Source organism: Hemicordylus capensis, chromosome 4, assembly GCF_027244095.1.
Source record: "Hemicordylus capensis ecotype Gifberg chromosome 4, rHemCap1.1.pri, whole genome shotgun sequence".
Taxonomy (NCBI): Eukaryota; Metazoa; Chordata; class Lepidosauria; order Squamata; family Cordylidae; genus Hemicordylus; species Hemicordylus capensis.
The window spans coordinates 285,214,634-285,242,589 of record NC_069660.1 but is presented as its reverse complement, the minus strand read 5'-3'; the positions used below and the strand labels follow the sequence as shown (position 1 = coordinate 285,242,589).

General features: G+C 43.4%; 1 protein-coding gene across 1 annotated transcript; it reads right to left on the bottom strand.

Moving 5' to 3' along the window:
* Positions 1 to 845: 845 nt before the first annotated feature.
* Positions 846 to 27,941, bottom strand: POP1 (POP1 homolog, ribonuclease P/MRP subunit). Its single transcript, XM_053249804.1, has 16 exons — positions 27,701 to 27,941; positions 25,311 to 25,457; positions 22,979 to 23,053; positions 21,684 to 21,859; positions 18,710 to 18,958; positions 17,393 to 17,480; positions 15,653 to 15,840; positions 13,463 to 13,707; positions 13,256 to 13,349; positions 12,499 to 12,610; positions 10,948 to 11,064; positions 8,383 to 8,498; positions 7,865 to 8,056; positions 6,315 to 6,469; positions 3,570 to 3,911; positions 846 to 2,264 (listed from the first exon to the last, which is right to left on the bottom strand). Exons 2-16 carry the CDS (start codon positions 25,453 to 25,455, stop codon positions 1,607 to 1,609), a joined length of 2,952 nt encoding a protein of 983 aa, XP_053105779.1. The 5' UTR covers positions 25,456 to 25,457; positions 27,701 to 27,941; the 3' UTR covers positions 846 to 1,606.
* Positions 27,942 to 27,956: the final 15 nt, after the last annotated feature.

Genomic DNA, 27,956 nt, shown 5'->3' with positions numbered 1-27,956 from the left:
AACTCGGAAGCAGGATGGCGTGTAGCACAGGGGCTTCAGGAGGAATGGAAGGATCTCAGAAAATCACACCCCTAACCTTGCATGAATGGAAGAACTCGGGATACAGCCCTATGAATACTGAAGACTGTCAAATGTTCATCCAGCTGTGGTAAATTAGCCCACTCAAATATCAAGGGTTCCATTTATTGGGTTCTCAATTATCAAGGATTGTAAGATACTTCCTTATAATTTTCCATCAGTTCAATCCAACTTTGGGAAGGGAGGGTTAGACTTATTACTATTGCTGTATTTCTCCACCTTCGGCAGATTTAAGTCTTGTGGTCTTCCAACAGACAGACAGACAGACATGGAGCATATTCCTATGTCTAGTGACAAGTGCTGCATCTTTAAGCACGAGCTATAGAGATAGCTATAGAGATAGCACAGGACCAAAATTCAGCAATCCGCTTGCTTCATGCACATGGATGTACAAAACTGTTATAGGCAACCATTTATGGTGGTGCTGTGAAAAGAAGCATGGCTTTCTCAAGGACACAGAATCATAAAATTTGGAAGGGAATTGGGTGGTCTTCGAGTCCAAGCCTTGCTCCATAAAGAAACTCCTAAATCTTCACAGTCAAGTTCAAATAGATAGACAGACAGACAGACACACACACACACGTCCATATTATTTCTACATTGTGAGGAAGATTGCCTCAATATTAAACATAACATTTGACTGTACTGAAGTTTATTTTAGTGGTCATGGATTTAATGATGGGTGCAGAGTTGTCTCATATGAAGCAATGTTCATATTTAAACTAAGTAACATGATTTCACATTCCCAACATAATGACTGTGTGGTATTAAGGACAAGCCAGTCCAAGTTCTTTTAATGATAATGAACACCTGTATCCCAAAGCAGAACAAAATGAAAGTTGCAATTCAGTTGGAAGAAGAGGTGAGGCTAAGATGGGTGCCACCCCTCAAGGCAATTCATAGCTTTAATATTATTACATTTCATTTCAGCTCTCTGGATAGACTCAGACAAAATGCATGTGATCTCTTCTGAATAGGATGGGAGGGATAACTATGTGTCACATGCAGCATTCACAGCTCCGCCCATACACAGCTAGTCTCTCCGAGGGCTTTTTTTTGGGGGGGGGGTAAAGCCCCTAGGTTCACTAAACAGATGGGCTAAACAAGCCACTGCCAGACTCAACAATTTTTAAAAGAGAATTAAATTATTAAAAAATGTACATGACAGTGGTTTCAGCAGCATACAATGAAAAAAAGAACCCTCATTTGAGGAAAACCCATTATAAGGTAGGGGGAGTGCTGGCAGAAATACCAGTTGCTTGTTTAAAAACAAACTAAAAATCCATTGTGTACATATTCAGGAAAATATATGTGCCTCTTGAGTAATGGAAGAGGCAACTTACATCAATATCAAACTATACAGAACAGTTTTCAGTCTACTGACACTTCCCTCGCATTTTACATGCTAACAAGAATGTGAAGTACATTTTTGCAAGCTTTGGATCTAAACTAAGAAGCCTGCAAACTTTCAGGAAAAAGGTGTATTTGGATTTTTTGTTTGTTTTTAAACACTGAATTTAAACCCAGGTTAGACTTCAATAGTAAGCCTAGCAAATCTGTACTGTGGCGATGCTGGATTTCTTAACAAAACAAGCCCCCTCTTATCTCCTGGTTGACCAACCAACATTTGCAGTAATCCTGTCAGACAGACAAATCCGAGCGCTTCGCCACATCCGAAAGCCAAGGAGAAGTCGCCTTGTGTGACAAACCCCAGGAGAATTCTGGAGCAATGCGATGTGACATCTGGCAGCGGGTCAGGCCATAAGCCCAGCATGGCGTCTTCTTCCTGCTCTGCCGTCATTACAGTCAAGGCAGAAGATGCGCTACCTTCAGTTGCCTTCTTAGCCCGCTCCCTCTTTTTTCTCGCCTTTTGTTTTGAAACCTTGTTCTTGAACCTGTCACTGTGTCTGGGTTCCTGAGGACCACAGAAATGCGGATCTTTGTCAAGCTCCAACAGATCTTCCTCGGCTGGGATGCAAATCATGGTATGCAATTCAGGGCTACCTTTTTTGAGAAGGGACAAGCTGACCCACACTAATGCCCTGGGGTAATGCTGCAAGATAGGCAAGAGAGCATCTTCTGTCAGCTCCTTCCGATCCAGCTGAGAAGCAAGGTGACGCATTCTCTGACTTTTGCTAGCTGTAGAAAGACACCAGGCTGAAACTTGCCTTAAGAGTTTTCTGGCCCTGTAGAAAACATACAACCAACAATTGCTTTCTTGCAATATAGTCCACTATGTTTTACTAGAATATCTGCAAATATTTATATTAGCAATATAACCATATGCCGGATGGTGGTGGTATGGACACCAACACATTTACTGAATTAAGCTTTGAGCAGAAGCCCGTGCAAATGTTTATCCCGCCCTGTCTTCAAGAACCACAGGGTGGCATGCATGCATTCTCACACCACCACTACAGGCAGACTAAGCCAAGAGATAACTGGCCCAAATAAACTTTGTGGCTGAGCAGGGATTTGAACCCAGGTCTCTTTGGTCCAAGTGCAATATCCTAACCCTTACACTACACAGCATGCTCTTGTCGAAAAAGTCATGGGCCTTTTTCAGACTATGCGGGCAAAAGGTGCTTAAGAGCTAATTGCTACATCACTGGCTTCAGTTTATTGAAAGGAGCTGCTGAGAACTGAGCACGCCCACTTGAAGCAAACATAAAGAGGCTCAAGAGAGGAGTGTGTATGTGTGTGACGAGAGCCAGTGTGGTGAAGTGGTTAGTATTAGACTAGGACCAGGGGGACCCAGGTTAAAAAACCCCGCTCAGCCATGAAACTCATTGGGTGACCAGTCATTTATTTCTCAGCCTAACCTACCTCACAGGGTTGTTGTGGGGATAAACATAACCATGTACACTGCCCTAGGCTCCTTGAAGGATATATAAGTGTATGTATGTATAAATAAAATAAAAGTCTGCTGACTTTCTTCATTGTCAGACAAAAGCAGCTCCCAGCTTAACAGTTCATCAACAGTCCTGAAATACAGGTTATTGGAGGGGAGCAAAACTAGGAACAGAACAGGAAAACTGGGAGGAGAGACCTGGTCTTGTAGTAGCAAGCATGACTTGTTCCCTTAGCTAAGCAGGGTCTGCCCTGGTTGCATATGAATAGGAGACTTGCTGTGTGAGCATTGGAAGATAATTCCTCTCAGTGGATGGAGCCGCTCTGGGAAGAGCAGAAGGTTCCAATTCCCCTCCCTGACATCTCCAAGATAGGGCTGAGAGAGATTCCTGCTTGCAGCCTTGGAGAAGCCGCTGCCAGTCTGTATAGACAATACTGAGCTAGAAAGACCAATAATCTGACTCAGTATATGGCAACTTCCTATGTGTTTAAAGCTCAAGGGCCTAAGAGGGCGGAGTACTCCGGGACCTAGCTTTTGACCCAAGACAACAACTTGCACACTCGAGTCTCTACATACGAACTCTTATCAGAAGTCTGTTTCTCCCACTTTGGCCGACAAAGAATCAATTTGTTCTATTTACCTGAGAACACAGAATGCCTGGCTTGATGCAGCTTCCTCTTTCTTACACAACTCTGCCATTTTCTCAGCCCCTTCCATCTGTGTGCTGGTTTGGGAGCATGGCTCCATTTGCTCAGCCACCTGGCCAGCCATCGGCGCTTCAGCTACGAGTGTTCCAGAGCTGGGACCACCGGAGACCTGTTCTTCAGTAACACAAGCCTCACTGTCTAGGGCTGGTGTGTGCATTTGTTTTCCATGAGCTCGGTTTCGAGCCTCCCAATCCTGAGTGAGCTTGTCCCAGGGGCACAAGAACGGCGCCAAGGTTCCATGCTTTATATAATTTGCTCTTTTTGCAGGAGGGTGCCTGTGACAGAAGAAGGAGGTCAGTTTTCCTGAATATTTCATTAGATTTTACCATATTATTAAAAATAATTATATCACACCCCTCCAGCACAATACTACTCAGGGAGGCTGAGAGATATAAAAAATCAAAAAATCACACCACCACAATATGGAAATAAAAGTAGACAGAAGAGCACTACAAAGTTAATAAAGACTAGCTAAAAACTGGAACTTAATTACAACTAAGCTTAAAAACTCATCATCAGATACAGAGTGCAAGTAAGAGCACTAAAATTCCTGTCTAAAGAAAAGGGGGCTTCAAATATCTTCTTCTCTTTATATATATATATATTTCCCTTAGGTGTACCCGTCGCTAATCCCGTGTGTCGCAGCTCTCATGAGATTTTGTGAGCCGCTAGTGATGGGGATGGGCGGGAGGGAAGAAAATGGCGGTGGTCAGCCGGGGGAAGAGGGAGCGTGGGAAGAAAATGATGGAGACGGCAGCAAGCAAGAGGGGGAAGTAGCGGCCAGCAGGTGGGAAGCACGGGTGCAGGGAAACAGCGGCGAAGGCTGGCTGGTGGGTGGGGGAAATGGTGGAGGGGGAGGGGAAGAAGACTATGACAGCAGCTGGGGGGTGGATTCGGCAGCAGCCAACTAGAGGCGCAGATGCTCTGCATGCAGCCCAGCTAGTACTTTTTTTAAAAATCCTAGGAGGAGTCTCCATCACAGCTTTTAGAAAGCATGTTAAATCGTGGCTTTTTACCTAGTCTTTTATAAGTTCGCTGCTGCTCTTTGTACTTTGTATTGCTTTTATGCTTGTGTTTTAAATTTTTAATCAGATTTGTTTTTTATTTTTAGCTTAATATTTTAACTGGGTCTTTTTTACAATCTTGTTTTTAAATTTTGCTGTAAACTACCTTGGGATTGTTTTAATGAAAGGCAGTATATAAATTTAACAAACAAACAAACAAACAAACCAAAAAGGCCCTGCCTCTAGTCCCAGCCAACAGAACCTCAGCCAGTAGAGGGCTGCAAGCAAGGCTGATATACCACAGATGCATATCCCCCTCCAAGCTACAATATCCTACAAGCTACTTCTGAAAGTCCCCTTTGTTTCAAAAGCTGTGTGCGCCATGTGGCATACTAGGCAGCGTACAATAGCTATTCAAGGAACAAGTCCAAGGGCCCTTTGCAGAGCAGAAGGAGTTGTGTGGATCTTTGATCCCAATCATTTACAAATGTGATTAGAATTTTTTTATATATATATGTGTGTGTGTGTGTGTGTGTGTGTGTGTGTGTATGTGTATGTGTATGTATAGTGCTTCCAAGTGTTTGAAGCACTTCAGATGTATCCATATATTTAATCCCTGTAGACGTGCCTCTGTGGGGATGTGTCCCGGCAACCCAGCAGATTGGCTGGGCAGTGAAGGTGCCAGATTGGCTGGGCTGCAGGAGCCGTTGGGATTGGCTGAGCGAGTGGCAGGAGGCTGTTCAGTTGAGCTGCAGCTCTGGGGGGAAATGGCGGCGGCCACGGCAAGGAGATGGTGGTGGCCACCGCGGCGGCAGCCACAGCCCTAGCTCGGCCATCGCAGCTGTGGCCTGGGCTGGGAGGAGGCGGAAGGTAGCGGGACAGACTGGCCCTGGAGGCGCCTGCAGGGGTGAGTGGGGAACGGGCGGTGGGGCGCAGCCCCCTCACCTGTTACAGTCTGGGGTGGGAAGGAATCGGGCGGCGGGGCTTCCCTGTTCACCATCAGAGAGGAGGAGCGGCGGGCCCTTTTTGGCCGCCTGCAGCCCGGTGAGGTTCTCTGTTGGGGGAGGAACGGAAGGGAGGGAAGGCAAGAGAGCACGAGCCTGGAGCGGGGGGGGGAGAGAGGAGAGACCAGGGCAGGAGGGAGAGGGAGTGGAAAACAGCCAGCCCCAAAGCACACAGATGCTCTGTGCAGGTCGGCTAGTTAACTTGTAATCCTTACAATAATCCTGTAAGGCAGGGACTCTCAACCATGGGTCCCCAGATGTTGTTGGGACTACAACTCATTTTGGCCATTGTGGCTGGGGGTGATGGGAGTTGTAGTCCAACAACATCTGGGGACCCAAGGTTGAGAATCCCTGCTGTGAGCTAAGTATTATCGTTTGTATATGGGAGTAGGGGAGCTGAGCTGAGGCCAAGGAGCAGCAGTTTGCTTAAAGCCACCTATGCGTTCGTGGCAGAGGAGAGACTCGAACTAGGGAAGTTCCCATTCATAGCTTACTCTGTCACCTCTTTACGCCAGTTCTCTTTCTCTCTCTTTTTTTGCTTTTTTTAATTCACCAAAGGAAGTAAAAATTAAGGGGGCAAAATGCGGAACCGACTGAACAAGACGGCTGAAGAAATTTTGACACACGTCACAGACTTGACTTAAAATGACTATCCATTTAAGGCACTTACCTCTTAAACTTTTCCAGAAGATTTCTCTCTAGTTCTTTGGCAAACTGGATACCAGCAGGGCAGTCCGGATAATCATGCGGAACATGAGGTGTTCTCTTATACAGGGAATGTTTCAGAGCCTCTTGCAAGCCACCCACTCGTGCCCCGTGATAGATCTACAAGGCAAAAAGCATCAGACTCCCTGGGGTGCAGAACGACAATACAGACAAAATCCTAAGGAAACACTCCCGCAGTAAGCAAACTAATATTCTTCCATCATCATCATCATCATCATTAATAATAATTTGATTTCTATACTGCACTTCCAAAAATGGCTCAGGGCGGTTTACACAGAGAAATAATAAATAAATAAGATGGATCCTCCATCTTATTTGTTATGACAAAGACAAGTTTCAAATGGGTTCAGAAAGAACTGTGAAACTCAGCACAAGTCCAGTACAAAACTTTTAGTATTTAAAAGTCAGTTTTGCTGAAAAACGTAATAGGATCACAACAACAAATATTTATATAACACTTTTCAACCAAGTTCCCAAACGGTTTACATAGAGAAATAAAAATAAATAAAGATGGATCCCTGGTCCCCAAAGTCTCACAATCTAAAAATAAACATAAGGTAGACACCAGCAACAGCCACTGAAGAGATGTTGTGGTGGGGCTGGATAGGGCTAGTTGCTCCTCCCTGCTCAATAAAAAAAAATCACCACTTTAAAAAGGTGCCTCTTTGCTCTGATATCAAATAGATTAGGATCACTGGGTGATTCTGGGCTTATCTCTCAGCCTGACTTCACAGGGTTGTTGTGAGGATAAACAAAACCATGTACTTTATATCACTCTGAACTTCTCGGAGAGAGAGTGGTATATACATGTCAAAATAAACACATGAATAAAAGAAGTGGAGCTACCACTGCTAACTGAGTGCAGAGGCACCTTTTAAAGTGGCAATTCTCTTATATTTAGCAGGACAAGAGCATCTGCCCCATCCAGCCTCAGCACAGCTTCGCTCCAGAGGCTGCTGCTGGGGTCTGCTTTATGTTTCTTTTTAGATTGTGAGCCCTTTGGGGACAGGGAACCCTTTTTATTTATTTATTTCTCTACATAAACTGCTTTGAACATTTATTTTAAAAGTGGTATATCAATATTCAGAGTAGCAGTAGTAGCGAAACTAGAAAGAAACATTTTCTACAAAATGAGGGCAAGGCTATTTCAACATGATTGATATAGCAATCATTTCAGGAGGACAAGTGGTTGCAAAGGGAAGGAGAGATGGCAGAAAATCACAACCCCATCCCATACAGCAAAGAACTCTGGCAGGTCAGTGGCGGGTTAGTCTGGACATCAAGCTGCTATGTTTTAAGCATACTGCAAGTAAAGATATACTAGCAATTATATCAATTGCTAGTTTGAAAACTAAAAGCAATTTTAAAAAAATTAATTTTTTTAAAATAAAAAAAATTTTTTTAAGCAGTTACATGTCAATTTGTAACTGACAAATTGTTTAAAGCAATTAAAGTTACGTGTCAATTTATAATGCAGGGGGAAATGTCACTTACAAAAGGAAGCCAGAAAGCCATGCCCCAGCCTTTGGGCAGATAAACATCCCAGCCACTTCCCCACCCTGGTCGATCTTTTCCCGCTACTTTTCCAGAATGCTGAACCAAGAGTATAGGAATCTGGGATTCTCGAGGGCCCAAGTCAAGATGAGATCCAGGTACCAAGAGTTTGCTTCTTAGACGATTCAACTCCTAAGATAAAAACAGACAAAGCATTATAAAACTAAGGGTGGGTGGGAGGTGTTTTGTTTTGTTTTGGGGGGGGGGACAGGAAGGGAGTCCAAAAAGATATGCTCAAGGAAAAGGAAAAGGAAAATCTCAATTCTGCACTATAGAAACTTAACTCTACTGTTAACTTAAACACAAAGCTACTTAATAGCCAGAACATAAAAAGCATGGAGGTAGGCAAGTTTTAGAAATAAGTAGTCCAAGTTTATGAACAGCTGCTGCTTAAAACCAAGCCTAAGGGAGGGAGATGCATTGGTGGTCTTCATAGTTCTTTATGACATTCAAGTTACCTGTTCCGGCATTTTATTTTCTGTGACACTCCTACAGATATTCTGGTCCCAGAGAAAGCTGTGTGCACACTCTGCAGGCACACCTTCCAAGATTAGCTGTCTAACTTTCTCATCATCTAAAAGAAAAAGGAGGACCTTGTTGTCACTGAAGGGCTAAGAGCACACCAAAACAAGAGCAACAGGGGAATATGCAATAGCAAACTATGGAAAGATTATTACAACTCTTAATGAAATCAATTTCCATATTAAAGCCATTTCTAGGTTTATCTTAGGAGTGAAGCAACCTTTAAACTTCATTCAAGGGGATGGAAATTTTTTTTTTTTTTTACATAGGGGAGAAGATTTTTTTTTTAAAAATTGGCTACACACATTAACACCTGGGAAAGTGAACCTTGGTTAATCTAACAAAAGTCATAATATTCTTTCCAGGAGTTTGTGGAACTGCAGGAAATGTTCTAATCTTACAGTGTTCTGAAGCCATTAGGAGATGTTACATAATTGCTCACTTTAAAACACTGACATGATTATGGCAATTTCTGATGACCATCATCATTTTAAATCGTGCAGCTATTGTCCTTCTGGCCCTTTGCATCTGAAATGCTATTTCCTGATCATATGGCCAAACGAATGATACACAGTTCCTTCTTTTTACAAACTCATCCATCAAGCAGATAATGGACAGAAGATTTTGGGGATGTGGGTAGGGAGAGGGAGGAAAGTATGCAAGTTAAGAAGGATGGTCTTGTTGAAGAGTCTGGTTTTTTTGTTTTTTTTTGTGTAAAAATTATTCCAGACAGTGGAGAAGGGAGAAAAGTGGGGATTGTACTTGTATGCTTTACAGAATGGTATATTTTACATAAATATGTACAATGCATGCTCTTCAGAACACTGTAGCTACTTAAAACAACATCACTAAACTACAAATGATTACAAAGTAAGAAAACACTATTACCACCACCATATACCTTGGAGAGACTGAAGAACATTATGAATTCAGGGCCTTGCTAAGAACATGAATAAAATGGTCTTACCAAATAAACAAATGGAATACTGAGCAATTATAAGTAAATACATCATTAATGATACAGAAAACTAATGCTACGTATTCTCCATAACAGCTATGCTATTACAGAAAAGAGCTGTGAGGCCCGATCCAAATGACAAAGCTTCCTTATTTTTTTTTTGGTAGCATCTTCCCTCTGCAAAACTGGCGTCTTCAGCCCACCAGGCCCCATGCAACACTGCATCCAAATAAGATCTTCTTTCTCTACCCTTTGTTCTTCTGCCATCAACTTTAGCTTGCATGCACCATTTGCAGAATCTCTCAAAACAGAAAGGGTTGTTAAATTGAAAAACAGATCCACCCAATCAGTAAGGGTCAACAGAGACCAGGATTACACAAACTTGCAAGACCGGATGTGCCTTCTCTGTCTCATACATCCGGATATAGTCATTCTTACAAGACAATAGAAAGATATAAAAGATCCTGAAATGTTTGTGAATTTAGACCAAACACTGCCATTGACTATTGCCAGTAAAAACCAAAGCATTGCTATTTTAGAGCAGACACATGGATGAAGAGCATTTCACTTGCTAAACCCAATAATGTGGCACTCAAACCTGGGGAGTAGAGAGGGGTCCCACAATCTAGAGTAACCAAAGCTTTAAACTCTTGATCAGTGTGACAAGAGAGGGCCCACAGCTAAACAAAAAAGCACATGCTTTGCACACAGGAAAGCCAAGCTCCAATTCCTTGCTTCTCCAATTAAAGGATCCAAGTTCTGTGACCTGAAAAAGAAGTTGTGACCCAGTTCTTTGCAAAACCAAAAACCACCACCTGGAGAGCTGTTTCCAACGAGAGTAGATATTGCTGGACTGGATAAATTGTCTGAATTAGCTAAATCCCTAGAAAAAGATCAAGATGCAGATACCAAAACATATTCCGATATGGTACTCTTTATAGATGATGACAATGACGGATTGCGGATTTTTTTTGCCACCAAACCCCACAACTACTGACAAATGATTGTGTAGAAAAATGGTTACAAATGAAATCATGATGTTTTACTTTCATGCCAGCAAAAACCTGCAAACAAGTTTGACGACACCGAATTATGGAACTCCTGGTTCTTCCTATTACAGAAAAAGATTTCTAAAGACACACACAAAGACTAAGTTGAACACTACAGTATCTTCTAAGAGGAACTTTCACTTGCCCTAAATAGGGTACAATACAAGCAGGCAGAAATGAAGTGTTGCATCTTGGGTTATAGCACCTGTTGGCCTCGCCAGGATTCGAACCTGGATCATCTGTATGGTTTAACAGAGGCTTCCATTGAGCACAAGACCAGTTTGGTGCCAAGTCCCTTCCTCACAACTGTTTTTCTGTATATAAATATCTTTGAGAATGTGTGCATCTAGTCAGTTAGTGTAGTATCTGCAATTCTGAAGAGCCATGAGAGATAATGACAATAGTGGATATGTTAAGAAGAGCATGAACTCAACCAGAAATGGTAGGGTCTATTACCCTCTATGGTTACATAATGATGGGTGGAGATACTTTACCTTGATATTTTTCTGGATTTGGCATGGCTTTTGACCTCTTCTTTGGCAAATTGACTCGAGGATCCTCAACTGTCAAACCAAGTACAGTACCTGATGGAATGTCTGATGAACCTAACCCTTAAAACACACAAAACGGAAGCACCCATAAAAATAAAAGTTTTATGAACAAGTATAACCAAAATACAGTCTCTACTGCATCTTTACCTTTTGTCTTCAAGATGTGAACATCCCCCACCCCTCCCAGTTTGGAAAATGGAATGCAAGAATGACTAGTCCTATATCAGAAGTCTTGGGACTGAAAGTAAAGGGGGCTTGCTGCATAATCCAACCAGGAATGCCACAGATGGCAATTGTCTGTGGTTTAGTTGTTCAAAACAAATTTAAACACCTTAAGGCTGGTGGGAGAAGATAACTCTTCCTGGCCATAGATGCTTCCCAGGCAACTTTTGATGTTTCAGAGCAAAATGTAAGCACAGTCAGTAAATATGTGTAGCTTAGACAATGCAGATCTAAGTTTACACTGGAATTAAAGTAATGTTTTGAAGGAAGAATGAACATCCATTGACTGCCTGCTAGCAAAGGAGTCAAAGAGATCTGAAGGAGTTGTTTATCCTAGCCAATACATTATCTTTCTATTTTTACCATGGTAGGCCTGGCATTAGCCCATGGCACATACATACATACACACACATACACTCTTCTCAGCATCAACAAGGCTGTGCCACTATGCCCAAGGTGTAGCATTGCTCTAAAGCAGGGCTACTCAACTTCGGCCCTCCTGCAGATGTTGGCCTACAATTTCCATAATCCCAAACTATTGGCTGGGGATTATGGGAGTTGTAGTTCAAAAACAGCTGGGGGGCCTAAGTTGAGCAGGCCTGCTCTAAAGCAACACTACTTTGGCACTGCAGGGGATGGCAACTCTGGTCATGCCAGAAGGGGCACTGCTGCTCCTCTCCTGCCACCAATCACATGATGAGGGGAGGGGCACCAGGGTAGGAGGGACCTCATCAGAGGGCATTCTGCCCAGGGACCTACCAAAGTATGAAGCCCTCAAGAACACATGAGGGCAGTTTACCTGATCAGAACTTGGTTCAGGAAGAGCATATGCTCCTGTTTTCTGATCGTCTGCAAGTTAAAAACAAGGTCAGAGGTAGGGAGCTTGATCATGTGCTAACCCTAGTTGGATAGGATCCTTTTTTCCTCCTGCCTCATTCCAAAGCTAGGAATGGAATCTGGGTAAGGAGTGCTCGCCTTACCCAGCTGGGACTTGGCACATGATCAAGCTCGCCACCTTCGACCATGTGTTTAAACTCAGAGAACGGGAGTGTGGCTAGCGAACTTGGGCAGGACTCATCACTTACCCAAGTTCTAATTGTGTGAACTGCCCTGACGACTTTTGTTTGAATGACACTTCATAAATGCCAAGTAGAATGAATCACCCCCACAGACAGCCATATTTCAAGGAATGAAATGCACCAATAAAGCTATGGCCCTTAAGAACAGAATATCCTGCAAAGCCAGAAGGGGAAGAGCACTACTAATATTTACCCTGCAAGAGGTCAAAGATGGCTTCTTGACGACGATGAAGAGACACCCGATCAGGATGGCTGCAATTTTCTATCCACCAACTGTTAACTTCAGCATCTGTAGAATCCAGCTCCTATAAAGTCAGTGACTACATGTAAGCTACCGGGGGGAGGGGGAGGATAATATTCTGCTAAGCGGAATTGTTTCCTTTTTGCTGAAGATGATTTAATGACATTTGTGTGCGATCATCTTCTAGGGAACCAGTGTCTGCATTGTTCCAATAAAATTGCTTCGAAATTGACACCAGCCTTTCAAGTGGAGAACATCTGCGGGGAGCTTGCCACCACAGACTCCAAAGTACAGGAGTGCATCACTCCACTACATACCCAGCGCCATGTGCTTTAGATCAGTTCCATTTCTAATTTACCAAAACAAGGAGCAGTGCAGCACACAGACCTAGTACTATGAGCCAAGCTCATTCCTGCTCATACGGAGCCGTGCCAGTGCTGCTGGCGGGTGGCCCAATATTTCCACAAAATTCCCACTGCATTTGTTTTTAAAGGAAGCTTTTCCTTACAGTTTGTCAGTGCAATACCACTGACCACACAAAATGCCCTTGAACCTCTTCAGGCAGTGTGTGAAAGCATATGATACTGTTATACAAAGATGGGTAACTAGTTCTGATGCAATGCTGCGTTGTGGCATTTGATATCAGTATTACTAGGCTAGTATTATATTTTAGGAACAAAACAAATATGCAAAATGTGGATCTCCTTACAGTATGGACAGAAGCAACTTTGAGTGCCTCTGTCAGGACACAGTGCGAGAGTGGGCCAATCAACCGGTATCTGAGGATCTCCATTGTCAAGTCACTGGAAGAGAAGAGTTACAGAACGGAGATATCAAGCACGCATTCAGACAGCTTGAACAGACCAACAGAGCAAAGTGTTAAAAGAACCCGAGCATTACACAGTGCAAGAATTACCTGATCACAATTCCAGTAGTTTGCGATGTCCAGGAGTATGGCTGATGTGGATCTCTGGTTCCATCTCCAATAATTTTTTTCACTGGAACAAAAGCTTCTGCATCTTTCCTCTTCCTTTTCTTGCCAACGTTTCCAGCTACATCCATTGTGCTTTCTTCTTGAGGCAATGCTACAATAGGTTCAGGGTTACAGGATTCCATGGGCTCAGAACACTGGAAGGCTTCCTTTAACTCAGCCAGGATGTCCTAAGGGAAGATGGGGAGATAGGCACATCACACACAAATAAATCCTAGAATGAAGCCGACGTGTTCATAGTATAGTCCTTTCAAATAAGTAGCTGGAAATGAAGGCCGGAAGATGGGCTCTATAGCTCAGCTTTCTGTATGACTTCAGAATGAGCTGCACATTGGGTGATATTGCTGACAAAACAAACTAAGTTTTAAAAGAATTACTCTTGACTAAAGCTGAAGTCCTATGAACTTACTCCATTGATTGTATTTTTGAATAAACATTCTTAGGATTGTGCTGTATATAAGGAAGGGGCAGAACTCCCTTTAGAAAGGATTGTTTCCCCTCTAACTTGAGCAATACTGCACAACATGAGTTTCTTGGGTCTCCAGATATTGTTGAACTGCAACTCCCATCATTCCTTTAGCTAAAGATGATGGGAGTTGCAGTCCAACAGCATTTGAGGACCCACATTTGAGAAGCCCTACTGTAGAAGATGAAAAACTTGCTTTAGGCTGGTACACATTGTTCACTCAGTTGAAGATCCATTGTATCTATTAGCCATAATGGCGATAGGCTATCTCCAGATTCACAGACTAGGGATGTGCACAGACCGGTTGCAGTGGTTCGGTCCAAATTTGGTCCAAACTGTGGGTTTCCGAACCGGTTCGGTCAAACCCTCCAGCTGGGTCGATTCAAAACAGCTCGCATTCAAACTGACCCAGTTCGTAGCAGACCAGTCCATGCACACCTCTATCACAGACAGCATGCCTCTGAACACCAGTTTCTGGGACATACTACAGCAGAAGAGGGCTATCTGCCTACATACCCTACTTGTGGACTTCCTAGAACCACTGTGGGAAACAGGTTTCTCCACTAGATGGGAGCTTCTTTTTGCAGCAGAGGAGAGGGTGGATCCATAACACTACACACATGAACTAACATGAGTCTCTAGCCCCTGGTGGCGCAGTGGTAAAACTGCCACCCTGTAACCAGAAGGTTACAAGTTCGATCCTGACCAGGGGCTCAAGGTTGACTCAGCCTTCCATCCTTCCGAGGTCAGTAAAATGAGTACCCAGAATGTTGGGGGCAATATGCTAAATCATTGTAAACCGCTTAGAGAGCTCCGGCTATAGAGCGGTATATAAATGTAAGTGCTATTGCTAGTGCTCCACACAGTGGGTTGCTCACTTATAAAGGGACAATTCATGTGGCTGCCCCCATCTTTTTCATGGAAAAAAAGCGTAAATTGATAGTTGATAATTTATGTGCACAATGGAAGGTGTCACACACATGCTCCACCACACAAGGAGGATCATTGAAAAGATAAAAGTGGGACTGGGCTCCAAGTTTCATCTTGGTAAGCACCTGTCGGGGAAACACCGAGGCAGAGCCGATCGCTGTGAGGAAACATGGCAAGCTCCGGGGCGGGGCTTCCCCCACCTCAGTCTTGCAGGGATGTCCCGATCAGGCACGGGGAGGAAACAGACACCCAAACACCCACATGGAGGTACTGTCACTGCCCCAAGCAGGAAGATATGGTCTCACCGTCAAAAGACGATGAGGCCTCTCAGGATCAGGAGCGGCTCTCGCGAGATCTTGTGATGGGATCTGCCGAGACTTGCCCCAGCTGTCAGAAGCTATATAAAGGAGGAGTAACCAGTGAGGAGGGGCCAGTTCTGGAGGAGGGCTTGGACTGGAAGGAGCCCTGAGACTCTGACTGAGCAGTGAGGGTAGCTAGGCTAGGGCAGGGCTGGTGAATGTTAACAAGCCCTGCCCATAAGCCTGAAAAGCTCCCCTGGCAAGGAACTGAGGCCATCTCAACCCAGTGGAAAGCGGATGGCCATACTGACAGCCTGACAGCACCAGAGCTAACATATATCAGAAGGCTACTGCACCTCATGTACTCTTTTCAATAAAAGATTTGGGGGCGGGGGGCAGGCAGTAGGGCTCATACAGTACCTGCTTACAGGCTGGATGTGTCCAGATCCACAGCTGTCTGTTTTCAGCAGTACTGTCAGGCCCCTGCCTGGGTTTCCAAATGAAAGTAACAGGACCAAGTGCCTCTTCAGAGTACCGATCCACCTTGTACAACGTGAGGGCACCCTGGCGCTTTCCAGCTAGGCAAGGAATAGCTGCAAATGTTGGCCCTGAGGAAGGGCACATAAAAAAAAACACTCTTAAAAAAAAAAGATTACATAAGAAATATCATTTAGATATTGATAAGAAGCACAATGAAGACATCTGGAATTTTGGATGTATTTCCCCAAGCCCAAAGATGATCAAGTTAGAGACGAGCCCAAGTACATCAAGTAGTTCTTTCTGCTTAATGTTTCAGAGCCGATTGTTTCCCCTACCCACTGTGTCCTTTCTGGAGATGACATTATTCTGTCCAAGTCATCTTCCCCCTTTCCCTCTCTCATGTAAACAAAATGATTGCTTAGTTTTCGACCTTGCCCTCAACCCGGCATTTCCCTCGTCACCTCTGCCAAGCTGGAATAGCCTCCCAACAATCAGACAAAGAAGTTTTTGTAAATTAGATGAGCTGGTTCTTTCTTCCCTTGTAGATCAATGTGCCATAAATGACTAATAAAGGCTGCATGTGGGTTTACAGACTAGTAAAAGGTTTTTTGGAGGACTAACTACTGAGAACTTGCAATGTTGCTCTCAACACAGCAAGAAAAAGGCACCAGAAAGGTCACACACTACAGGCTGGTTGTCGCAATCATTCATGTTCAAGAGCTGCGCATGCTTCCATTTTCTAATTGTCTATGAGTAAAAAGCAAGGTGGGGGTTGGGAAGTGATAGTCTGCTGCTGGGTTGGAGGGCATTTCGTCCTGCCTTGTCAATGGACCCCTCCGACCCAGCTGCTGCTTAGCACACAATCACTTCCCCCACCCACCCCCACCTTACTTTCAACTCACAACTGGAAAACAGGAGTGTGCACTGCTCCCAAACTTCTCCTTTCCAATTAATCATCATGAGAACAGCCCTTATGCTTATTTTAAAGGTAAAGTGTGCCGTTGAGTCGGTGACAACTCCTGGCGATCACAGAGCCCTGTTATTGTCTTTCATAGAATACAAGGGGGGGGGGTTACCATTGCCTCCTCCCGCGCAGTATGAGATGATGCCTTTCAGCATCTTCTTATATCGCTGCTGCCTGATATAGGTGTTTCCCATATTCTGGGAAACACACCAGCGGGGATTTGAACTGGCAACCTCTGACTTGCTAGTCAAGTCATTCCCCGCTGTGCCATTAGGCGGCTATTTATGCTTATTTCACAAACATATAATTAGTCATAACAATCACAAGCACAGAAGGCCTAAACCATATGCAATAGCAGAACGGGTTAGCTATGGTTTCCTTGATGTGGTTTCCAGCAGGCACCTGGCAAGGAGGGAAGAATGGTGATTAGCAATGTATTGCAAAGATGCACCTAATCCTCCCTTAAGCCCTTTTCTTTGTAAAGTACTTGACTACCCAGACATAGAACTGGCAGGAACAGGCTCTTATGCCAAACTCAGTGGTGTGGGCTTGTACAGAGAACCAAGATACCTCTCAAATACACATTTTTAAATTTTTGCAGGACTGTATGTGAATATTTGTCAAGCTGTGGTCTATTATGTTTTAGATTTGTTAACATTACACAGCCTTCTAGATCAGACCCACCTGATTGTCCAAAGACATGTAAGGATATTTACCTGCATCTACGTTACACATTCGAGCAAGCACTGCTAGAAGTTTCTCCTCTTTTCCAATCAACTCCAAACAACAGTAATATGATAAGTCCTGATGCAAAAGAGAAGCCATTGAAATTCAGTCAGTGGAAAGGAAACCTGGCATGCTAGAATAGCAATTTTATTTATTTGAACCTCACTTCCAGCCAAATTTAGGGTGCTCAAAGCAGCACACAAATAAAAGTCAGCACCACAATGCAGCTTTGGAATTACCAACAATAAAAAACCTAGAAGAGAGGGGAGCAGTGTTCTCTCTAATTTTTTTCATCTGTGTGTGGAATGAGTTGTGTTCTTGGCGGCAGCATCAAGGCAGTGTGCGCGCACATGCATTCAGAGTGGGGCCTTCCTGATCCAAGCTGAGTGGGATCTAAAATTTACTGAGCAGCCATCAAAAAACTTGTGAGCACGCACACGTGCACACGCCTTAGAGGGGACACTGGAGGGGAGCCATTTGCCAATTCAATAAGCTAAAATAGCGGACAAGCCTACAGATCCTACTCAGTTAAAACATTTTCAGCTGGTGACAAAAGGCTTAGAGGCAAGGAATCAACAAAACCTCTAAGTAGGAAATTCCTGAGAGACTGTGACAAGCCTGACACATCTCAAGGAGACAGCAGGGTTTTTATCAGACTACCTTAAGGGGAAGTACATATGGAAGGACCCAGACCATTGAGATCAAACCCAGCACCTGCATCTGGGCCCAAATGCTAACTGGAAAGCCAAAAACTAGTCAAAAACTATTCCAACTCTACAGTACAATCTGCACTAAGAGCAAGAACTAAGCCAAGTCATCTATAGATGCAGAAGGCCAAAATGCTCAAGTTATCAGACCCTTATTCACACATTAGGTTGCATGAGTGTACAACTGGGCCTGTACCAAATGAATCTTGGTACAGGCCCCTCAAATGTACGGTAAAGATAGGAATTGTAGTGCTATACCTGTGCTCAACATAACATGTGAATAACTATACCTGGGTACAGATCTGTACTCATTTACACTGTACACTCATGCAACGTAACGTGTGAATAGGGCTCAGCAAGAACTCCACCACATCCAAGATTGCTGAAGATATGGGAACACAGTGCGACACAAACATCGGTCAGATGGGTTTAAGTCAATCTGCTTTAACTTTGGCCTACCCAACAGGTGCTTCAGAATGCTAAAGGGAAAAGCTATTGAATGGTATCTACTATCCTGAAGAGGATGATGCCTAAACATGCATGGCTTTAAAACTAGGCTCTTTATCTTGCCAGTAACAGATCCATGAACAGTCACAATACCTGGAGGAGGCAGTGGTTTGTCATGGCTCGGTAGCAAGCCCTATAGCTCTTGGTGGTGGGCTTGTCTCCCAAGCAGTAGCCCCATTTCTTCACCATGTGAAACCGTTTTGCATGCCAGATGTGCGTTTCTAGCCAGATGTTCTTCTTTTGCCTGCGATTGAATGCTGCCACCATGTCCGTATGGCGCCGCCTGGCTTTACGACACTTGCTCTTTGGGATCTCTTTTTTCTGATGTTCAGGTCTCTCTGCCTGTAGAGGGAGAGCACAGAGTACAATATTATTCAATGTCACTTTATGGGAAAAGGGGAGAGAAGAGCTCGTCTTGTGGTAGCAAGCATAATTTGTCCCCTTAGCTAAGCAGGGTCTGCCCTACTTGCATATGAATGGGAGACTAGAAGTGCGAGCACTATAAGATATTCCCCTCAGGGAATGGAGCTGCTCTGGGAAGAACAGAAAGTTCCAAGTTCTCTCCCTGGCTTCTCCAGGATAGGGCTGAGAGAGATTCCTGCCTGCAGCCTTGGAGAAGCCACTGCCAGTCTGTGAGGACAATACTGAGCCAGAGTCTGACTCAGTATGTGGCAGCTTCTTATGTTCCCAAGGACAGCAAATTGTAACAGCTACCAGGCATGGCTGCAGACAAGCAGAACAGTCTTGCAGCTTGCTACCCACCTGGGGCAAGTAACAATTGCTTTGAAGCCTGGCAAGTTTTTCCTATGTACTTGCAAGCTTAAAATGTGGTTTTAAAATAAAGACGGCAGTCTAAAAATGCCTGATGAGTGTTCCATCTCTGAAGCTAAACAGGTCTAGCCTAAGCATTACCAAGATGGAAGCCTGCCTGGGAAACATATATCCATCACTTTAGGTTCCTTGTAGGAAGAGCATGTTCAGATGTCAGAAGAGAAAGAAAGAACGTTCTACTTGCCGAATTGACACCACCAATCCCAGGCTCTTAAAGAGGACCTCATCTGACAGCATTACTACTACTACTACTACTACTACTTAAATACCGCTTTTCAACAAAGGTTTCCAAAGCAGTTTACATAGACAAATAAAATATGTATTAAACAAATAAGAAAATACCACCACGACATAAATGACTGTTCCCAAAGCAGCTAACATAGATATAAATAAATAAATGGCTTCCTGTCCTCAAAGGCTCACAGTCTAAAAAAGAAACATAAGACAAGCAACAGCCACTGGAGGGCTGCTGTGCTGGGGTTGGAAAGTTAAATAAATAACCTCTTCACAACCAGATAGCACCTTTTCAAAGAGATTTAAAAAATAAATAAATCATAAAGCTTGATGCTGTTATTAAAGAGGAAGGTTTAATCTGATGCTTGGAAGTTCAGGGGAGGACTCCTGTACAATCACAGAGGCCAATACAGGCCTTTCAGTAAAGAAGAGGCCCACCTATGACCCACTTGCCAAGAATGTAGCACTAAAGGAATATCGAAATTGGTCTGTCCAGCATCAAGCTCTGTGGACATAAAGACTAGAGAGAGCTTGTCCCCTTAGCTAAGCAGGGTCTGCCCTGGTTGCATATGAAAGGGAGACGAGAAATGTAAGCACTGTAAGATATTCTCCTTAGGGGAATGGAGCTGCTCTGGGAAGAGCATTTTGGTTCTAAGTTCCCTCCCTGGCATCTCCAAGATAGGGATGAGAAAGATTCCTGCCTGCAACCTTGGAGAAGCCGCTGCCAGTCTGTGTAGACAATACTGAGCTAGATGGACCAATGGTCTGATTCAGCATATGGCAGCTTCCTATGTTCCTTGGTAACTAAAGCTTTTCTATTCCATCAGCATGGCAGCAGCTAGGAACAGACCTATACAAAAAGTGTTTAAAACTTTATTTTACTTGCTTCCTAGCAGTTTTGGTGGTTAGTCTGAATCATGCTTCACATTTTTTTGTATTTTAGGACATTGTTTTGCTTTGTTTTACACTGGCTGCTTTGAGTCCTGAGAAAAAGCAGCTTACGTATCTTAAAATGTACACTGTAAATCAGACAACTTATGAAAAGAGATCAGGGGAACCTGACACAGGGAGTGTCTTAAGGTGCCATCACGCCCCTGCAGGACCTCCCTGCAAAGAATAAGGGGATCCACTTGAAAAGGGATCTTGGAGGCCTGCCACATCCTGTTGCATTAACTTGTTTGTTTCCACAATCAATTCAAGATGTTGGTTCTTCCCTTTAAAGCTCCAAACAGCCCGATACTTGGGCACCTTAAAGGCTGACTTTTCCTTCGGTTCCCCACTGTATCCTCACAGTTCAAGATATGCTGTGCTGCTCCATGTTCCCCCACAAGACTACAGGGCAGCAGGTGGCCTTCTCAGCTGTGGCACCTACTATTCTGACTCCTTGTGAAGCACCATGCACAGAGACAGTGCAACTAAAATATATTTAGAATGCCTTACCAAGGGAAGCCTGCCTAACCACACTGTTGTCTTCCTTCATCTGGTTAAGTGTGGCTTTTTAGACCGGCTTGTGGTGGTAGGAGACTGTTGGTTTGCTTCTGTGTAGGGTTTGTGGCCTTTATTGTCTTGAACTGAACTTTCTTCTTGCTGGCACTGTTGTTAGTGGCAGACATCCAGATTAACATTGCACCTTTGCAATGGGAAGGGGTAATTTTTTGTCCCTGGGGGCCCTGAAACCCTGAGGAACTTATTTTGAGGAAGCTCAGAGAGCTGCAGAGGGAAGAGGTGGGCGGGGGGAATAAATGAAAATAATCCCTCCCCATTGCACGGGCAAAATATTAGTTGGGACATTGGCCACAGTTCTCAGTTGCTTATTTCTACTGTCAGCAGCTTTGGTTTGAGAAGCCAAAAAGCAAGAAATGGTTTTTATACAAACATTATATCACCAACAGCAATTACATTCCCATACATGCAAGAAAAGAGTAAACAGAAGTATTATTTAGTGCATAGAGATGTTACCCGACTTCACCACTTAACCCATTACTATAAGATAAAGACTGACTTCTCTTCTGGCAAGTTCACGAAGTCGTCTGGGTAGGCGTTTGATATTGTGGCTCATTGCTCGTCTTCTCATATGTCTAGGTAGAGACTGAAACACTAAAGTATTGGAAGACTTCTGTGTAACAGCCTTCAACATAGCCTTTATTTCAGCAGCCCGAGCTTGAACAAAAGGAGACACTGAAAGAAGAAAATGTGTTCAGAACATGCAATATGACAAAGACAAAAGAACTAAATGAGGCAGTTCTTTATTTTACAACAGAGATGATTGGAGAATACAATAAACTTGGGCTTTTTCTAATCCTTCCCTTTTTTGCACACCAAAAAAACACAAGAGCAAGGGCTTGCCTATAGGTACCTTGCTGGCTGCCTACAGCTTGCTTCTAAGAGACCAAGAACAACATCCAGCCTAAGTTAGTCATGATTCAGTCCCATCGAAATCAATAGGACTAGTCATGATTAACTTCTCTCACTGATTTCAGGGGTGCTTGTTTATGAATAACTAATCAGGATGTTCTCTCACATTTTTCAGCTCATATAACTGTTCTTTGGTCTCTCTCCGCTATTTCTATAAATTATCCTTTCTAAATCTACTGACTGTACTAAGACCCTTATTTAGAACCTTATTCTCTCTTGCGTTGATTAGCATGACGTTTTGATCATTGGTCTTTCTGTCCATCAGTTCAGCCATAACTGTTACATTAAATCTTTTGTCAAAGAACAGTCTGTATTAGTCAATGCCAAAAAAACCCTACAAACCTGCTGTCAATATACAAGTTTGCTGGGTGTTTCTTCCTAATCATGAGGGCTAGTTTATATTTTAAAATCTGCAACAAATGTCAAGAAAGATTTATAGTGACTTTACAAATTACTGGATTGAATTCAGAGGCAGGATACCTCTGAATACCAGTTACAGGGGAGTAACAGCAGGAAAGAGGGCATGCCCTCAGCTCCTGCCTGTGGGCATCTGGTGGGCCACTGTGTGAAACAAGATGCTGGACTAGATGGATCGTGGGCCTGATCCAGCAGGGCTGTTCTTATGTTTTTGTGCTGTGAACAGCAACCCTTCCATGACCAGAGTGAGAGTTTTCGACCCAACTCACTACGCTGACAAAATCACTTTACTATATAAGAAAACTCAGTGTATTACTGTGAGCTTTCTCTTATGGAGAAAGTGGTATATAAGTACAATAAATTTTATCCAATATTATCCAGTTATTATTATTATTATTAGTTTATAACTTTAAATTTAAAAACACAGGCCCCATAGCAAGGATAGTTTAACTTAATGATGCTTACCTGTTATATATTTAGGCATTTCATTGGATTTTTTTTGACGCAAAAATCCCTGTTGCAAGGCTTCAGAGCGCAGTTCTGTTGAGAAGTCAAAATGTTTTATATGTAAAATGACTGAAACTACACATTGCATACCACAGTCTGTATTTGTAGCCTTCAAGTTAAACCGGAGTTATTTTGCAACCACTGTCAATGTAAATTAAGTGCCTAAATTATTAAAACCTTCCTTAATTAAAACCTTCCTTCCCCCTGCTAACTGGGCAAAGAGGCACCTTTTACTGTGGTGATTCTCTTTATTTAGCAGGGGGAGAGTAACTGACCCTATCCACCCCCAGCACAGTACTTCCAGTGACTGTTGCTGGTGTCTGTCTTATGTTTCTTTTTAGAATGTGAGCCCTTTGGGGACAGGGATCCATCTTATTTGTTTGTTATTTCTCTTTATAAACCGCCCTGAGCCATTTTTGGAAGGGCGGTATAGAAATCAAATTATTATTATTATTATTATTATTATTATTATTATTATTATTATTATTAATCTAAACAGCATTCTGAACCATGAGAGATTTACGATACTGTATAGTATGTTAATAGGTTGCAAATTAGATGTACATAGCAATACATTTACGGATACTTAATAGAGTCAGATTTTGAAGAACTGAGCAGATCTGGAATTAAGCTAAAATCTGCACTTATTATTATTTTACATTTATATCCCGTTCTTCTTCCAAGGAGCCCAAAGCGATGTACTACATACTTAAGTTTCTCTTTCACAACAACCCTGTGAAGTAGGTTAGGCTGAGAGAGACGTGACTGGTCCAGAGTCACCCAGCTAGTTTCATGGCTGAATGGGGATTTGAACTCGGGTCTCCCCGGTCCTAGTCCAGCACTCTAAGCACTACACCAGGAGTTCAAATCCCCATTCAGCCATACTTAAGCATGAATAAATAAATATGAATAAATATTTATGTAAATAAGTAAACCACACAGCAAGTCTATACCCCGCGCCCGCCCAGGCAGCCCCCCGGCCAGTGAGGGTTCCCCTTTACAAGCAGAGGGAAGAACCCTGCCTTTAAAATACTTCTTCTAATAGCAGCTTGGGGAGGGGCAGTAACCACTACTGGCAATTCCTCTAAAGTCCGAACTGGGTCCGGCACAGCCTGGTTCTACCCACATGCAAAGGCTGGAACCAGGCTGTGCTAGAGTGCAAAACCTGGAGTCACCACCGCTGGTGGTCGCCACTCCACTCCCACCCCCCACTATTAGATTAAGTATTTTAAAAGGCAGGGTTCTGGCCCCCACCCCCTGCTTGTGAAGGGAAAGCCTCACTGGACTCCCCTTTACAAGCATGCCCCTCAAACTGCCAAACCAGTTCAGAATCCGTTCCATTAGAACCATGGTCAGTTGGGTTCGAACTCGGACCAGCACTCCTTTGGGGGGGCCAGTCCGGTTCGAGTTCAAACCGGGTTCAAGGAGAACCCAATTCTGCACATCCCTATTGCTACTCATCTTCTTATTTCTGTTGCTTAAAACTTCTTTTTGTTTCAAAGTAGAATAGGTATGAAGGAAGGGAAATAAGGCCAACGCATAATGCTGCTGTTCCCCTACCACACTTCCTTTGCACAGTATCAAGATCTGCATTGTGCAAGGCATCTCAAAGTATTCCTGGCTTAAAGAATTATATTTCCTAAAAAGAGACAGCCAGCTTGCAGCTGCCAGCCTCCTCTGGGCACCCAGCTGGAGGTGCTGCATCCAAGCAGAAAATAAGAAGTGAGCTTTCATTTCCATTTGGAGAGGTATCTGCTGACCAACCGATAAACAGCATCTTGTACACAGCTTTTGGGCTGGCCAAGGCTGTCTCGTCCATAGAAAGTGCAACAAGCTGCTTCTTAGTCAGTCAGCAGGTGCCTTTTCCATTGCTCCATGCTCTGTAACCTCTCATTTTCCAAAGTTATGCTACAACTTCTCCTTAACCTCTCCATTTGCTAAACTGCACCCAGATTCTCCCCCCCACCGTTATCTGCTACTATAAAATTTCATTCATCGCTAGTATAGATCTGTTTTGATAGGCCTACTGGAATATTGTCGATATGGGGCATAATGCATTGTTAGTTATCTATCTTGAGATGCTATTATGGAATTGTTTTCTATGGTGGGGCATTGTGGACAGTATTATCTTGTTGATGAATCTGGAAAAGTTGTATACAGATAACGTGACTGTGACTATTCATTTCTCCAGTTTACTTTACTAATAAAAATATATTTTGTCTATATTAAAAAGTCAATTCATTAGTCAGACCACATGCCAATGTTACTGCCATTCCGTCTAAACGGTTACCTCGTTTCTTATGATAAGGGGTTCCATCACCTCCATTCTGAAAGTATATCTCACTGTGACTAGGCCCACTGTCAGAGGGAAAAGTCACACTGGTAGGTTGGTTTTTCATTTTCTTGGCTTTTTTCTTTTCTTTTGCATTCGACATTTCTGCAGGAGGAGGAAAAGACATCTGAAATGCTAGCTTGCCTCTACTGAATAACCACCACCTTTGACTCCAGCATTTAGAAGAATATCCAGACAATGGGCACCAACCTCTCTTTTGCACACTCAGAATTGACTAAGATCTACGGGTCTTCTAGAGATTCTCTACAAACCCCAACAACTAGAAAACTATCCCTTGGTTAACGTCAGATAAAGACATTTCCAAAACCAATAGGAGCTGTCGAAACTGAACACTACACATTAATCTAAGCAAGAGTAATAAGTTACAGTATTTAAACACAATATTTATTACTTCATACTACCAAAAATGAGCATCTCATGGCATCTTACAAAAGAACAACAAAACCACAGTGAAAACAAAAAATTAAAAGTAAACAACAATAGTTATTGTTGTTTAAAATACTAATACATGAGTATAATAATACTTTGCCCTGTTAACTTGGCAAAGAGGCACCTTTTAACGTGGTGATTCTCTTTATTTAGCAGGGGGAGAGTAACTGGCCCTGTCCACCCCCAGCACAGTACCTCCTGTGACTGTTGCTGGTGTCTATCTTATGTTTCTTTTTAGATTGTGAGCCCTTTGGGGACAGGGTTCCATCTTATTTATTATTTCTCTGTGTTAACCGCCCTGAGCCATTTTTGGAAAGGCGGTATAGAAATCAAATAATTAATAATAATAATCAATAATAATAATAATAATTAATAAAATGCATCTTGAGAGCTCTTCTAAAGACAGACAGAGCTGAAGCTTTTACAGCTACAGACAGCTCACTGCAGAGTCTCAGGGCGGCTATGGAAAAGGCCTCTCCCTGAGTCATCACCAGATGGGCTGCTGGCAACTGTAGGCAGATTTCTCCAGATGATCTTAATAAGTGGTGGGGATCCTGAAGCAGAAGGTGCTCTCTTAAATACCCTGGGCCCAAGCTGTTTAGGAATTTATATTTGCTTCTTAAGTATACAGAGCCAAAATTACTATTATCTAAGCTATACTTCTCTGTAGAGTCATTGTGCAGATTGACAGGAACTCTCAATTACTATAATACTGACAGTTTTCTCCCACACTGGTATGCATTTTTGTGGAGTCATCCCATCACTGCAGAGTCTAATGCTGAGTCAGCACCTACCTCTTCCCCCTGCAGTACCAGCAAGGTGCAAAAGAGACAGAGCTGCTGTTGGATCACAGGAGCTGAAGCTACAAGCATCCATTCCATCATCATTTATTTGTGCAGTATCACTACAGTATTCATTAACACCATTTATTTGTGCAGTATCACTACAGTCTATTCATTAATACATCTGTCTGAACAGTTACCCTGGCTGAATTTTATAGCAGCTTGTGCTGTTTCGAACAGGCAGATCAAGGAAGTGGTGTTGTATTTTTCTAATTTTAGAGCTCCTACTTGTAGGTGGTGCAGCGGGGAAATGCTTGACTAACAAGCAGAAGGTTGCCAGCTCGAATCCCTGCTGGTATGGGAAACACCTATATCGGGTAGCAGCAATATAGGAAGATGCTGAAAGGCATCATCTCATAATGCATAGGAGAGCACAATAGTAAATCCCTCCTGTGTTCTACCAAAAGAAAACCACAGGGCTCTGTGGGCGCCAAGACTCAAAGTCTACTTGACTTTACATTTACTTGTAGGCAAGCATATGTATCAGAGATCTGGGCTTGAGTCACAAGACCCTGCCAACCCCAGAATCACATCCGTTCTGTAAATTTGGGATCCTGGACTCTGCTGTTTCCCTTCACTTCTGTTCAACTATCGCACACACCATTATTTTGGGGGCTTCTTTTGTAAATGTAAAATACAACACTCAATAGATACGTGCACTTGTGTGTACATACGTATACACGGATGCACATTTTGAATGCATGCACATTAAACACTGAAGAGAGAAGAAAAAGCAGAATCCCCTCCTCACGTTTCAAACACAGCACACTCCGTGGTGAATCAGCAGAAACGCGGTCTACTCTCCATTTGTGCAGAGGCACTTCCCCCAGCCCGCCGCAACACAAGCAAGATGCACGTGTGGAATATTCGGACCTGGCAGAAATTTGCTGACTACAAGCCAGCTCTGGGGCACAACGGCAGCAGGCACTCCCTGTGTCCCAGCAATCGTGCCTCGCAGAAACCGAATCGCCCCCACTGTTCCCATTAATATTGGGGTTTTTAAACTTTCATTAATGGGGTTAAAAGAGCTTCTTCCTCCATGCAGTTCTCCACTACCTGAGGCTCAAGTTCCGCGCTCCCGCTGCAAAATGCGGGCAACCAAGAGTCGACTAAAAGGCACTCCGCTTCTTTCTCCGCAGGACTCAGGTCTCTCTCACCACCACCACGCTACGTCCACTCACTTCCGACCGAGGAAACCACACATGCGCAAACGACAGCGTCTACTACTTTACCCTTCCCTTTCCCCTCGCGCCTACAGTAACACCCAGACTACATTCCCCACAATCCCTCGCGAGAGTAGGCGGTACACGGG